We start from the raw sequence: 14,088 nt of genomic DNA, 5'->3' as shown, positions 1-14,088 counted from the left end.
TGAACGTACGATTTACAAAAAAATTGGTAGGTTTTATCAAGTGGGAATTTATTTCCTAGTGTTTGTTCTCCACCTAAATTTTAATTAGTTTCCATAAATAAAAATATATGCCCGTTTGCCTGATACACAAAAAAACCTGTATTTGTTTTCTTTTTTCTTTTATTTTTTCTTTTTTCTTTTATTTATTTCTTTGATTTTTGAAGATAACGTTAAAGGACCATACTTGAATTCCAAGCAAAGCCGGGGGGAGCTACGAACTAGTAAAAAGTTCATAACCGTATCGGACAATGGGAAACTATTTCCCACTTCATTCAAAATTTTGCTATTCCGTAACGGATAACGGGAAATTATTTCCCACCGCAAAACCCCCCTTTCCCCCCACTAAAATTCTTTATATATTTTTTTTCGTAATCTAAGCACCCAAATTACTTAAAAACCATTCTTAGTTTTTAAAAAAACTCATAAAAAGTGTTCCGTTTGATTAAGGGTTAACATGGACAAAAACGACCAAATCCGCAAACTACTTAACAATATTTTAACCCTCCACCAACCTTCCGAAATGTAAAAAAAATTGCAGACGCTGTCCGGCTCACTGAAAAAAAAAATTTATAGAACTTTTTATTCTTCTTATCATCTAATATTTCGATTCCAATAGATCTGTATGAGCATCGTCGGCTCCCCTACTATATTTTTTGTACCCTAATTAATGAAGTCTGTAAGAAGACAAATGGGACAATGCCGCTTCCATCAGCGAGCGTGAATCTCAATTTCACAGTCGTGCTACGTAATGATGATGGCAGAGGCGTGTGCTTTTAGAGTTTATTTGTTCGTGTCTAGACGCAAATATGAGTATTTGTATAAGCAGACCTTTTACGTGACGCAGGATCTCATATATCACAATACGAAATACAAGTCCTGATGGATAACGTGTCGAGTGATATATCGCTGAGACGAGACTGGTTATTTATAAAATGAAAAATCTAGACGTAGATATATCTAGTTGGATGTTTCGGTGATAAAAAAATATGTGGTGTCATACTTCTGTGACATTCTTATTACTAGAGATAAAGAACCAAGTCTTTTGTTGTCTATACCGTAAAATTACTTCAATACTGGAAATGTGTTACTACAAGTTTAAGTGTCAAGAAAGGTTTTATTCACGTGTTTTTAATTAACCCTTTACCAGGCTGAAATTTCAAAAATGACAATCGAATGTCAGATCTAAAATAGAACACATGTTTAAAGTGCCGTATGTGGGAAATATATATTCCTTAGCCTGGTAAAGGGTTAAAACTATTATTTAATGAAACTTGTCGTTAGCTCTTCATACGTGCCTGTTACATTTAACAAACCGTGACAAAATGCTGCCAACGGATTTTAACTATTAACCCGTTGCGGTTTACTTAGTTATCTCGTGGAACTGTTACAAAATTCAATGGCCGCTTCTGCTGAATACGTGCTCTGATAAAATACCACATTTCGTTGGCTAAACTATTAGGAACTAATAGTTGTATGTTCCAATAACATTTAACTTTTATATGTTTTTGTATCTTCGAGTTATTTTATTGGGACATGGAATGGCGGTTTATAGGACTTAAGTAGATTAAATCTACTACTTAAGATGCTTAACGGCTCGATTCGGAAAATGAATTAGATCTCTACTAGACCTCAACAAGTTACGATAAGGATAATTTAAAGATATTTGTAAGATAGATATGTCAAATTTGACGTTTCCGCGATTCTGGAGGTCCTCTTGAACGATTTCGACAAGTTATGACTTAGATATCCAAGTCACATGTAGTCGATATCTAATGTAAATCTAGTTGATCTCTATATCGTCTCTAGATCTTGTGATTATCTCGTTTCCCGAATAGGTACGCGTGTATGACTTTTCCCGTTACTTACGGCCCAATTCGAACTTTAAGATAGGTACAGTCAAGGAATTTAAATTCCGACCCATTTCGTACTTTGTCACAGTGACAATCAATATGAAAGCTGCTAGAGACCTCATACGGTTGTCACTGTGACAAAGTACGAAATGGGTCGGAATTTAAATTCCTTGACTGTACGTCAAATGCTACAACTAGATACGATAGGGATAAGATATGTCAGTGTCAAAAGTGACGTTTTTGTTTGAAGAAATGTCACCTTTGACACTGACATATCTAATCCATATCGTATCTAGTCGTAATATTTGACGTACCTTAAAGTTATAATCGGGGCGTTGGACTATTTTAAAATTAACTATATTTTAGTTTAGTTTAGTTTAGTTTTAGTTTAGTTTTTAGCTTTTCGGTGAAGGAAAACATCGTGAGGAAACCTGCATACATCTGCGAAGAAATTCAAAGGTGTATGTGAAGTCCCCAATCCGCATTGACTACAGCCCAAACCCTCTTGTGCTTGAGAGGAGGCCTGTGCCCAGCAGTGGGACGTATATAGGCTAAATTATTATTATAATATATTAGTTGGTTTTGTTGTATTAAATTTAATTGGTATTAATCTATTTAACACCCGGAGCAACCTGGCGGTTGCCACCAAGCGGGTGGAAATCCTTCAGACGTCGAAATGGCGCATCTCAATCCTATCTCAAATGAGATGGTAATTCTCGCGCCTGTCAACAAACAACCCTGAATATAAACACTATGCACGACAGTTCGGTAAACAATACGTTAATTTACAATCGTATATATGTACCTACAGAATTCGTATAGTTGGATCAAACAGAATTTAGACTAGAGGAATATTGTCAAAGTAAATTATGTAAGTAGTCAGTACATTTACTGCCATCTTTCGACACAGATGATTTAGAACTCCATTTGACTTTGACTTATTTTTTCACTGATATGTGTTGAATTTGTTAAATGTCAAAAAGGATCGCCATCTACTCGAGGATAGAGGCCAAAGGTATTTTGTCATCTTTTACTCAAATTCACCTTAGTACAGTCGAGAAACCCAGACTTTTTTATTGTAAACTGACTGTCAAGTGTAGCGTTGGAAAGTGAAACAAGCAAAGAATGTCACCAGGTATATCAATACCTTTATTGATTTTTTTAGATATTGTCAATCTTTCCTTCACAGGACAGGCATTGTCTAGTGTGGAGGTCAGTATAAAAACTACGTAGAGTCGGACCAATAAAAGTCTGCAGTGGATTTGATAGCCCACGCAGTGCAAGTGTCATTTATACGTCATAAAAAAAAGAAGTTTGACGTTTAAAAAAACACGTGCACTGCGTGGGCTATCAAATCCGCTGCAGACTTTTCATGGACTGACTCTATACCTACTCATGTGAATATTCATTAAATATATATATATATACACCGTGTTTTTTTGATTTCCGTTAATTTCAGGGGTGCATTCCTGAGCTTAAATCAAGTAACTTTCTCAAAGACACCGATATTCTAATTAACTCCATTTCGGAGATAATCAATAATTATTTTTTTTCCTATAAGGCCTCTACAAGCGTGTTCACTTGCCTTAGGGCCGGTTTACATATTGATTAGTGTTTAGAATGAGTTCATGCATTTGCTACTAAACTTAAGTACAATCTCGGTCGATCGATGTTCGAAATGACATTGATATGTCACAGATTTCAATTGTTTGGTTGAGTTAAATGTAATGCCCGTGTTACAACAACGCTATAATTACTACATTTAATTACTTTTAAACAAATTATTATTTATCAAAAAAAGCAAAAAAAAAATTTTTTTTTTGAAAATTAACTATGCCATTTAGTTCTCTTAAACGTACTTAATCATACCCCGAAGTTAACGGAATTCAATAGAAACACGGTGTATATATATATATATATATATATATATATATATACACCGTGATATATTTGACTTTGGTTCGTAACGCCGCAGTTCGGGCGAGGTCAAACACGTCTGGAACTCAATTTACGTTCGGCGTGACACTGATTTCCCACGCGGTCCCATTTTCGCTACAAACGGTCCGATTGAAAACAAAGTAGCTGGGCATTTGTTTAACTAATTTGTTTTTATGTGTGTTGGGTTTGGGGATTTTTTTTAATCAATTAGATTCCAATTTCGTTAAATTTTTAGCTATAAATAATACTAAACAAATGTCATCATCATCATCTCAGCCATAAGACGTCCACTGCTGAACAATGAACATAGGCCTCCCCCTTCTGAACATAGGCCTCCCCCTTCTGAACATAGGCCTCCCCCTTACACAACACAAATATAGTCCGGCTTAATGCATTGACTTACGTATTTAACCTAGATAAACCTTTCAACCTAATCGGTCTAGTAGTTTCGGAGTAGTGACAGACAGATAGGCAGACACACGAGCAATCCTATTATCGAGCCCGTCTTTTCTTAACGCGTATATATATTTAGCGCACAACTGTGCTACGCCGTAGCCGGTAGGCTGCCTATGCCATATTATATTATGTAGCAGTGCTAATCTATAGGATAACAGTAAATTTTACCATAGAACCTTAATTTGAACGTACACTTCAAAATCAAAATGATATACATAATAAATGTTGTCATTACGTTAGTATTCGCGTGTGCATTTCGCTCGTACATCTACATACAAATGTATTAGCGAGCGTGACGCACCCGCGTATGAACAAAATTAAATAATTTAGATATCAATTTTATGTCAAAATGTAATTACATATTGGCTTACTTTTTTTGCTTAACACTTTAGCCATTTGACATTCCTTTCTAATCATTCGAATTTGAGCCGTAATTCTTACAGTAGAGATGCGTTTTTGTTTTAAGTATGATGGCAAGTATGCTGCCGCTATCCGTAGCGGCAAAAATAATATTTACTGCCGGATTCGAACATTAAGATACGTCAGTTAATAGATCTAGAAACGATATGTTTGAAGAAACGTCGCAAATGACACTGACATATCTAATTCATATCATTTCTAGATCTATTAATTGACGTATCTTAAAGTTAGAATCGGGCCCTTACTGCCGTATTCGAACTTCAAGATGAATGATTCAACAAGAGACGACACGTACTAGATCCATTCTAGATACGATATAGTTTAGATATCAACTAGTTCTCTTTTGCATCGCAATTCGGGCAACCAATGTCACTTTTACGTTAGATAGAGTAAGATATCTATTAGATGTGAATTGGATCTCTAACAGGCGTATTCGGGAAACGAGATAATTGCAAGATTAGAGACGAACTAGAGATTTTTGGGATCTACATTAGATATCGACTAGATGTGACTTGGAAATCTAAGTCATAACTTGTGGAAATCGTTCAAGAGGACGTCCAGAATCGCGCAAATGTCAAATTTGACAGGTTAGATCTTAAACATATCGTTATCGTATCTTGGTGATGTCTAAAAGATATCTAATAGATGTCTATTTCAAAATCCGAATCGGGCCCTTACTGCCCGATTCTTACTTTAACATACGTCAAATATTACGGCAAGATACGATATGGATTAGATATGTCAGTGTCAAAAGTGACATTTTTCTTTGAAGAAACGTCACATTTGACACTGACATATCCATATCGTATCTAATCCATATCGTATCTAGCCGAAATATTTGACGTATCTTAAAGTTAGAATCGGGCCGTTAGTCCGCGAAAGGGTTAATTAATAAAGCCTTACTGCCAGCGTGCAGCGCGCGCTATGTGCTACGAGCGTAGCCGATTACGTGGTTTATCCGTAGGATTTAAAGTAAAAGCGCCTACGAACAGAGAAACTGAGTGAATCCGCCTAGTGGGTCGCTGGCAGTGAACGTGTTAAGCATACTCTACTCACGAAAACGTTGTATGTTTAGTTTAGTTATGTTAATAAAGACAAAATCCACTCAACCGAGGGGGTGGATTTTCCATATTCCCTACATTTTAAACTTGAAAGCAAGCACTTTGGCAAGTCACGTGCGCTGAAACATTCAATCACTAAATGAAGATAAGCTATTTGATTTATTAACCCTTTAACCGCCAGAGTCTGATATATAAGACATTACATATCCAGCTCATTTCGCCACAGTCTGATAAATAAGACAAAGATCTGATTTGGTTTTTACAGCACATTTATAACTCCCGTAACTATGCCAACCTTACTCTGCGTGGTACAATTACTGTCGGTGGCGACACGAGCACGCTCGATCAAAAATTGCTGGCGGTTAAAAGGTTCTTTTATTTCTACTTACAGTATACGTGTCTCCACGAGAACCTGTTCCACTACCTCTGCGAAGAGACGGGCACGGTGACTTTGCCCACGGCGAGAGGGGACGATGCGTGGAAGATCTACTTCAATGAGAACCCCGAGGAAATCGTCGATGAGTTTGCTATGAGATACGGAATAGAAGCTATCTACCAAGCTATGACGTAAGTGATCCTTATGGTAACACTACATGTTATGATTGGCTTACAGTCAGCAGCAGAAGTTGCTAAGCGGGCCAGTTGTTCAAAATGAACTTGACGCGGCTTTATTGTTAAGAGAATAAGGTGTCAAGGTAATTTTGAACACCTCGTCCGCTTAGCAACTTCTGCTGCTGACTGTATTACCTCTCCTTTTCTTTGCATCTTAAAGGTTTCAATCTATGACATTATTATGCATTTTTTGTAATTAAAGTTATTCACGGAGTTTTATTTGTTGTTTATTGTAATGTTAATAAATAACAATATATTATTAACTAATAAATACAAAAAATCATTAAAAATAACTATGAACGATACATTTAAAACCTAAACTAAAATACGGAGTTCGGAGGTAACAAATATCTCATTTAAATATTTAGAGCACTAATCAATAATTATTATTACGGAGCAACAGCAATTTTGAAACAACTCTTAAAATTGTTAACATAATTAATGGCAAAATTATCGCTGCGCTTGCTTTATTAATCAATTTTCACGACGGGCGATAAATAACACGATGATATCGCGTTCCAACACGCCCGCGGCGCGAATGCGCGGCGGAAATGAATTAGAGATTCACTAGATATGAAATAGAAAAGATATGGGACGTTCCACGGCAAAAGGTACCAATGCCCCGGCTGAATATTGGAGCGGCGTTAATAATAACGTAAGCGCCGGCCGCCATAAGGTATCTTTTGCCGTGGAACGTCACATAGTTTAGTTTAGTTTATTTATTTCATAATGATAAATTACAGTATAAATTATTCTTACGCTAATCTATCATATCTTTACTATTTCATATTCATATCTAGTAAATCTCTAATTCATTTCCCGAGCGCGTCCGTACGAGTTTACCTCTTCAACTGCTTTGAATAATGTTGAATAATACATACGCAAATAACAAGAAACAATAAAATTTGGGTATATCGGAAGGTTTACATTGCGGCGAGACGTTTTTACGTTATTGGTAACGCATTGTAATGAATTGAGACATTAATTCGTAAATAAAAGGGTGTATCCATGGTGTATCGGTGTACACAAGTAGTCCTAGGGCTTTTTTCTACTAAGCCCTTTTGCGAATACAGTGTGGAAAGATAAGTCGGGCCCTGGAGGGAAACTACCTTAAATCTAAGCTGGCTCATTTTACTTAAAGGAGACGTTCCTTTATTTTTAAAAAGAAACAAAACTGCATGAGCTCGTGCTAATGAGGATTTAAGGTAGTTTCCCTCCAGGGCCCGACTTATCTTTTCACACTGTATATTTAAATAAACAGGTCGTGAGTAACTATTATCGGTATGGATCCACGCAATGCAGACTAAATAGATAGTTATTTAGTTATATGTAAATATTTTTGTAAACTGTTATCTTTATTGTAAAATCACATTATTTCCTTAGCTCCACTTTATAGCCATTGTGTCACTAAGTATAGAATTTATTAGCACCGGGCTAATGTTGACAATGACCGAGCACAACGAAGCTAAAATTACGCTGATGTGGCGTTTACTTAACAAAATTTATGTCGAAAACGCGACGCATAAATAGCACTAGGGCGTTTCGCCAAGCTTTAGTGTAATCGGTCTGTATCTACCTCATGGTTTTGTGCAAAAACATTAGCCATAATACCGGGTGCGTGTAATATGAGCAATAAATTAAACTGTATGCTGTATTTTAATAACAAAACTTCATTGACCCGTTCTAAATATATTTAATATGTAGGGTATTCCTCATACCGACCAACATTATTTCAGCAAATTAAAAAAAAAAATGTATTTTAATTTTTAATATAAGTACCTACTTTAAAGTTTATTCTAAGACGCAATGTATTGCGAATTTTATTATGGTTAAGCCGTGACAGGCACCGTCAACCACAATGAGAATGGCGTACATTGAAGATGATATTTATTTTGTTTGAAAAATAGGAAGTCTAAAGACTTCGTAATTATTGTAAGTTATTGAAGAAAAGTGTCACTGTTTGGCGAGTACACTCTATGTTTTCATTACCTATTTGCACGTGTCACAAGCCCCACCCGGTATATGTGGCTAAAACTTACAGTTATGACAGTTTATATATTACAGTTGTACTCGATCTTATGATTTATTTTCTATTATTCTTTATTTATTTTCCAGGCACTTTCACTGTTTGTCGACGAAATACCTGTGTGCGGGTGTGCCGGCGGTAATGTCCACGCTTCTGGCGAATATCAATGCGTACTACGCTCACACCACCGCTTCCTCTGCCGTTTCTGCTTCGGACCGATTTGCCGCATCCAATTTCGGGGTAAATTCTAATTTATACATCCATGAAGTATCTAATTTCAGAATAAAATGATTTATCTAACTTTAAAACTACCGTGAGATTCCAACATTTAAAATTTAAAATTATTCTAAACGGGTTAAAATCGGTAACCCGTTTGAAATAATTTTAAAATTTTGACAAATTAAATGTAAACATTAGTCACACTTTTAATTTTATCATATTTTATTCCTTATTCTTATTTTTACCTTATTGTTCTATGGAATTTTGTCATCCACCTTTTTTTCGCAGAAAGAGAAGTTTGTCAAACTACTGGACATTAAACAAATGAAATGTAAACATTAGTCACACTTTTAATTTTATCATATTTTATTCCTTATTCTTATTGTTCTATGGAATTTTGTCATCCACCTTTTTTTCGCAGAAAGAGAAGTTTGTCAAGCTACTGGACCAGCTGCACAATTCTCTTAGGATAGATCTGTCGATGTATCGCAACAACTTCCCCGCCTCCACGGCTGAGAAGCTCATGGACCTCAAGTCTACCGTTGATCTGCTCACTAGTATTACGTTCTTTAGGATGAAGGTAAACTTGTTCGTTTTATACTTTGTTTATTATATGATACTTAAAATCCACTAAAGTGTCATTTTATAGAACTTGCTAACTCTATTTAAACAAAAGTCACTAGTAAATTCATCATTCATCATTCAGAGACAATTTAACATTTATTGAAACTCATATACTTAATGTAGAGGCCCAACGGAGCCGACGGCTCCCGTTTGATAAAGGTTCCTTTTAAAATACGTAGATTTAAAAAAAAGAGACAATTTCAATATGGCAGTTTGTTTACATAGTTAGCCAGTTTCATAGAATGATGCTTTAGTTTTCTACTCGGGCGGAAGAGCATTTTTTTAATTTTTTGCGCTGAGCGGCGCGCAGCCGCGTGGCAGCAAGTTTTCAATATTAAAAATGGCGGCCGCCGCATGCGCAAATTGTCTGAGAGCGTCGCATCTTGCCGGACGAGGGGATATGTTTGCTGTCTGTTTGTTCATATCATTATAAACTATTTGTTAATATGCAGTTAATATTCCAGGTCCAAGAGCTAAGCAGTCCGCCGAGAGCAAGCACTGTTGTCAAAGACTGCGTAAAAGCGTGCTTGAGATCGACATATCAATTCCTCTTCGAGAATTGTAACGATCTCTATAATAGAGAATATCAGGTATTTGATGTTATGTATTCATTTGTTACACTTTGCACCTTGCATATCGCACAGTTTTTAGTGTTCCGTGCAAAACTTTGTTCACGGAACACTTATGGGATCACATCGGTCTTGCAAATCGGTTAAATGCGTTTTTTTTATCATACCTAATATTTTAATTTTTGATGTTGTGAGTTGTGACAATTGATAAACTTTTTATATGATTGTCTTATTTGTAAAAAAAATATTTTATTATTGATTTCAATATTGTGTATGCTTTATTGTGTTATGCTTACTGTGTATTTTGCTTAAATATGAACACATTTTTCATTTATAGCCACTTGTCAATTCTAAGGTGGATCCGAATGAAGCGAAACGCGACGGAGACCACGGGCCGCAGTTGGACTCCGTGGACTTCTGGCATAAGCTTATAGCGCTGATTGTGTCGGTCATAGACGAGGACAGGAATAGTTACGCGCCTGTGTTGAATCAGTTCCCGCAGGAGTTAAATATTGGACAGGTTAGTATACAATTATAAAACTATTATATTTCGTCAGGTGACAACCAAAACTCACAAATTTCTATGACGTTATAATTTTTTTCATCAGCTATCGGCAGCGACAATGTGGTCGCTATTCGCCGTGGACATGAAATACGCGCTTGAAGAACACGAACAGCATCGGCTCTGCAAGTCTTCCGCTTATATGAATCTGCACTTCAAGGTATTTTATTAGATAATAATAAAATTTTTGTGACATACTCGTATATTCTTCAATTATATTTTTTTTTATTATGTGGGATGACAAGTCTTTTGGTCATCTTGCACTTGGTGACATTCCGCTGTTATTACCAATCCACACAAAATCAAGAAGAGTAACTAACGAAAACATAAGAATATCGCAAAAGTTCCTGTGAACAAATGAACCCAATATATTCCAGGTAAAATGGCTGCACACGCAATACGTGAAAGACGTGCCGCCGTACTGCGGCGCGGTGCCGGAGTACCCCGCCTGGTTCGAGCCCTTCGTGATGCAGTGGCTTAACGAGAACGATGACGTCTCGCTTGAGTATCTCAATGGAGCTTTCAACAGGGATAAGAAGGATGGGGTAAGCTGGCTGTTATTGCTAAACCTACGCTACTTATTGTATTTACAGTATAAAATGTTGAATGAGTGCTTTTGTTGATGCATTTGTAAATGGTCTTGGATTTCCTGGAATTGAATGCCTGCTCCCAAACTTACTAATTGGTGACCTTAAACAATTAACTTTACTTACGATTTGGTACTAACATAATTTTAAAGAAAAAAGAACCGACTTCTATGGGGGCCGGTGAAAGATCATTGTCGATGGTGCACTATGTAGAAAAGGAAGTAAAACCACCCACTTTTATACTAGCATTTCGCTTCTGTAAGGGTCTTAGTTATAGCCTAACCCAATCCACTCCTCTGATAGCAGTTCGGTTCTGTGAGGATCGCAGTTCGAACCTAATCAAACCCACTTTTCAAGTAGCATTTCGTTTCTGTAACGCTCGCAGTTCTAACCTAACCTAACCCTTGTTTGGTTCTGTGAGGATCGCAGTTCAAACCTAACCTAACCCACTTAACAGCACATGCGGTGCGGTGTATGGGGGTTTGAGCGGGTGGGGCTAGTAAGATTGGCATCATCCTACATTTTATGGTAGGTAATCATAGTGGTTTATTTAGTTAAGGTATCATAGTGGTTTTCTGGGTCAAGGTCCGGGTCTGAGTCCGGGTCCGAGTCCGGGTCCGGGTCCGAGTCCGTGTCCGAGTCCGTGTCCGAGTCCGAGTCCGGGTCCAAGTGCGGGTCCTATTCCGGGTCCGAGTCCAGATCCGAATCCGGGTCTGACTCCAGGTCCGGGTCCGGGTCCGGACCGGATCCGGGTATGAGTCCGGTTTTGGGTCCGAGTCCGGGTCCGAGTCCGTGTCCGAGTCCGGGTCCGAGTCCGTGTCCGAGTCCGGGTCCGAGTCCGAGTCCGGGTCCGAGTCCGGGCCCAAATCCGTGTCCGATCTGGGTCCGATTCCGGGTCCGAGTCCGGGTCCGAATCCGAGTCCGAATCCGGGTCCGAGTCCGGGTCCGGGTCCGGGTCCGAGTCCAGGTCCGGGTCCGGGTCCCAATCGGATCCCGGTATGAGTCCGGTTCTGGGTCCGATTCCGGGTCGCAGTCCAAGTCAAAATCGAAATTCGAAATCACCAAACGTGTACTATGCGTCGTTGAAGAGTTCTGTTCTGGTCATCATCAGCTGTTCCACTTCATCAAATGCGACAGTTTTTAATGTAAATGCTTGAGTTTATAATGAAAATACAAAAAAAATCTATACTTATGCCTTTAATATTTGAGGAGATCCCTCGATTCCTTATGGATCCCATCATCAGAACTCGAGCTTGACAAAAATGTGGCTTAAAAACTTAACTTGCTTAACAAACATAATGAAGAGGAAAAATCACCAAACGTGTACTATGCGTCGTTGAAGAGTTCTGTTCTGATCATCATCAGCAGTTCCACTTCATCAAATGCGACAGTTTTTTAATGAAAATGCTTGATTTTCTGATGTAAATACCAAAATCTCTATACGCATGCCTTTAAGATTTGAGGAGTTCCCTCGATTCCTCATGGATCCCAACATCAGAACTCGAGCTTGACAAAAATGTGGCTTAAAATCTTAACTTGCTTAACAAACATAACGAAGACGACATTTCGCCAAACGTGAACTATGCGTCGTTGAAGAGTTCCGTTCTGATCATCATCAGCAGTTCCACTTCATCAAATGTCACTTTATTGCATGTATATGCTTCATTTGTTGATAAAAACCCAAAAATCATTATATGTATGCCTTAAAGATTTGAGGAGTTCCCTCGATTCCTCATGGATCCCATCATCAGAACTGGGTTTTGATAAAAACGGGACCAATCTGTATGCATATACATACAATCAAAAAAAGAATTTTCAAAATCGGTCCAGTAATGACGGAGATATGGAGTAACAAACATAAAAAAAAAAAAAAAAACATACAACCGAATTGATAACCTCCTTCTTTGAGATTTGGAAGTTGGTTAAAAAATTACACCGTATACACCTGGAGGCGGGGCTTAGAGAACGAGCTGCCAGCCGTAGGACTAAGCTGGAACGAGGCTAAGACGGTTGCTCGTGATAGAAAGGCGTGGAAGGATCTTGTGGAGGCCCTATGTACCTCCGGGGTGCCGTAGGACAAACAACAACACTAATAAAAATTCAAATTGGGATCTTCTAAATTAAATTCTTCCCAAACACATTTCCGAACCTGAATAGGTATTTGAATTAAGGAGATTCACTAACACATTCTATTTGGAGAGATTTCCATACGCTGCACTGCACTATTTGTAATAGAATCATAATGAAGTCTATTTTTTATTCTAGTTTCAAAAATCAAGCGAGCACGCGCTCTTCAGTAACTCCGTGGTGGACGTGTTCACCCAACTCACGCAGTGCTTCGACGTGGTGTCCAAACTGGAGTGTCCCGATCCGGAGATATGGAAGCGGTACATGAAGAGGTTTGCGAAGACAATCGCGAAAGTGTTGGAAGCTTACGCTGACATTGTGAAGAAAGAGTTTCCTGAGCATTTGAAAGAAGAGCGAGTGGTGAGTATTCATATTCACTTTTGTTGACTATCAAAAACAATGGGTTAAATCCGAGGGCTACCAAGTGAGGTTGTTGCAACAGGGCATGAATAATATCGACTCCGCACATAATAGTCTACTCTCAGATTGTCCAGCCAACTAGAAGATTTAATTCAGTCTCCACTGACCTTGCAGCCAATCAAGTGTGGAACTAGGTATCAAAATAAACGTCATTTCTTCGTCGTCATTTTTCACTTATCAAGCTTGGACTGCTGTGCAGTCAGTCCAAGCTGAAACGCAAAATTTTTACATAATCTCAAAAAGGGTACTGACATTCAATGAGGCAATAATAAAAATATTAAATTAACCCATTTTTTCAGGCTTGTATACTAATGAACAACATCCAGCAACTACGTGTGCAACTTGAGAAGATGTTCGAAGCTATGGGCGGCACCAAACTTGAGACTGATGCGGCGGATATTCTGAATGATCTGCAACAGAGCTTGAACAGTACGCTTGACGAGCTCGCTTCCATGTTCGCTAACAGGTATGCAATATACTTATACACTATGTCTTGTTATAAAAATGATTGGAAAGGAAAGATATAATAAAAACTTGTGGGTGACTGTCAATTCATCACGAGATAGGACTGCCTGGAG

General features: G+C 38.0%; 1 protein-coding gene across 8 annotated transcripts in view; it reads left to right on the top strand.

Annotated features, from left to right (window-relative positions):
• Window positions 1-14,088, top strand: part of LOC134669526 (protein unc-13 homolog B) — a 402,107-nt gene that overhangs the window by 379,218 nt on the left and 8,801 nt on the right. For 5 of the 8 annotated variants that reach the window (XM_063527129.1, XM_063527123.1, XM_063527124.1 and 2 more), the window contains 9 exons: window positions 6,156-6,331; window positions 8,492-8,642; window positions 9,043-9,201; window positions 9,710-9,835; window positions 10,152-10,334; window positions 10,423-10,536; window positions 10,754-10,921; window positions 13,229-13,450; window positions 13,810-13,976. In XM_063527129.1, coding sequence (XP_063383199.1) covers window positions 6,156-6,331; window positions 8,492-8,642; window positions 9,043-9,201; window positions 9,710-9,835; window positions 10,152-10,334; window positions 10,423-10,536; window positions 10,754-10,921; window positions 13,229-13,450; window positions 13,810-13,976 — 1,466 coding nt within the window. The remainder of the gene's footprint in view (window positions 1-6,155; window positions 6,332-8,491; window positions 8,643-9,042; window positions 9,202-9,709; window positions 9,836-10,151; window positions 10,335-10,422; window positions 10,537-10,753; window positions 10,922-13,228; window positions 13,451-13,809; window positions 13,977-14,088) is intronic. The other 3 variants (XM_063527128.1, XM_063527127.1, XM_063527126.1) reach the window with 1 other exon arrangement.

The sequence above is a fragment of the Cydia fagiglandana genome, chromosome 12 (assembly GCF_963556715.1).
Source record: "Cydia fagiglandana chromosome 12, ilCydFagi1.1, whole genome shotgun sequence".
NCBI lineage: Eukaryota > Metazoa > Arthropoda > Insecta > Lepidoptera > Tortricidae > Cydia > Cydia fagiglandana.
This window is presented reverse-complemented; position numbering and strand designations above follow the sequence as displayed.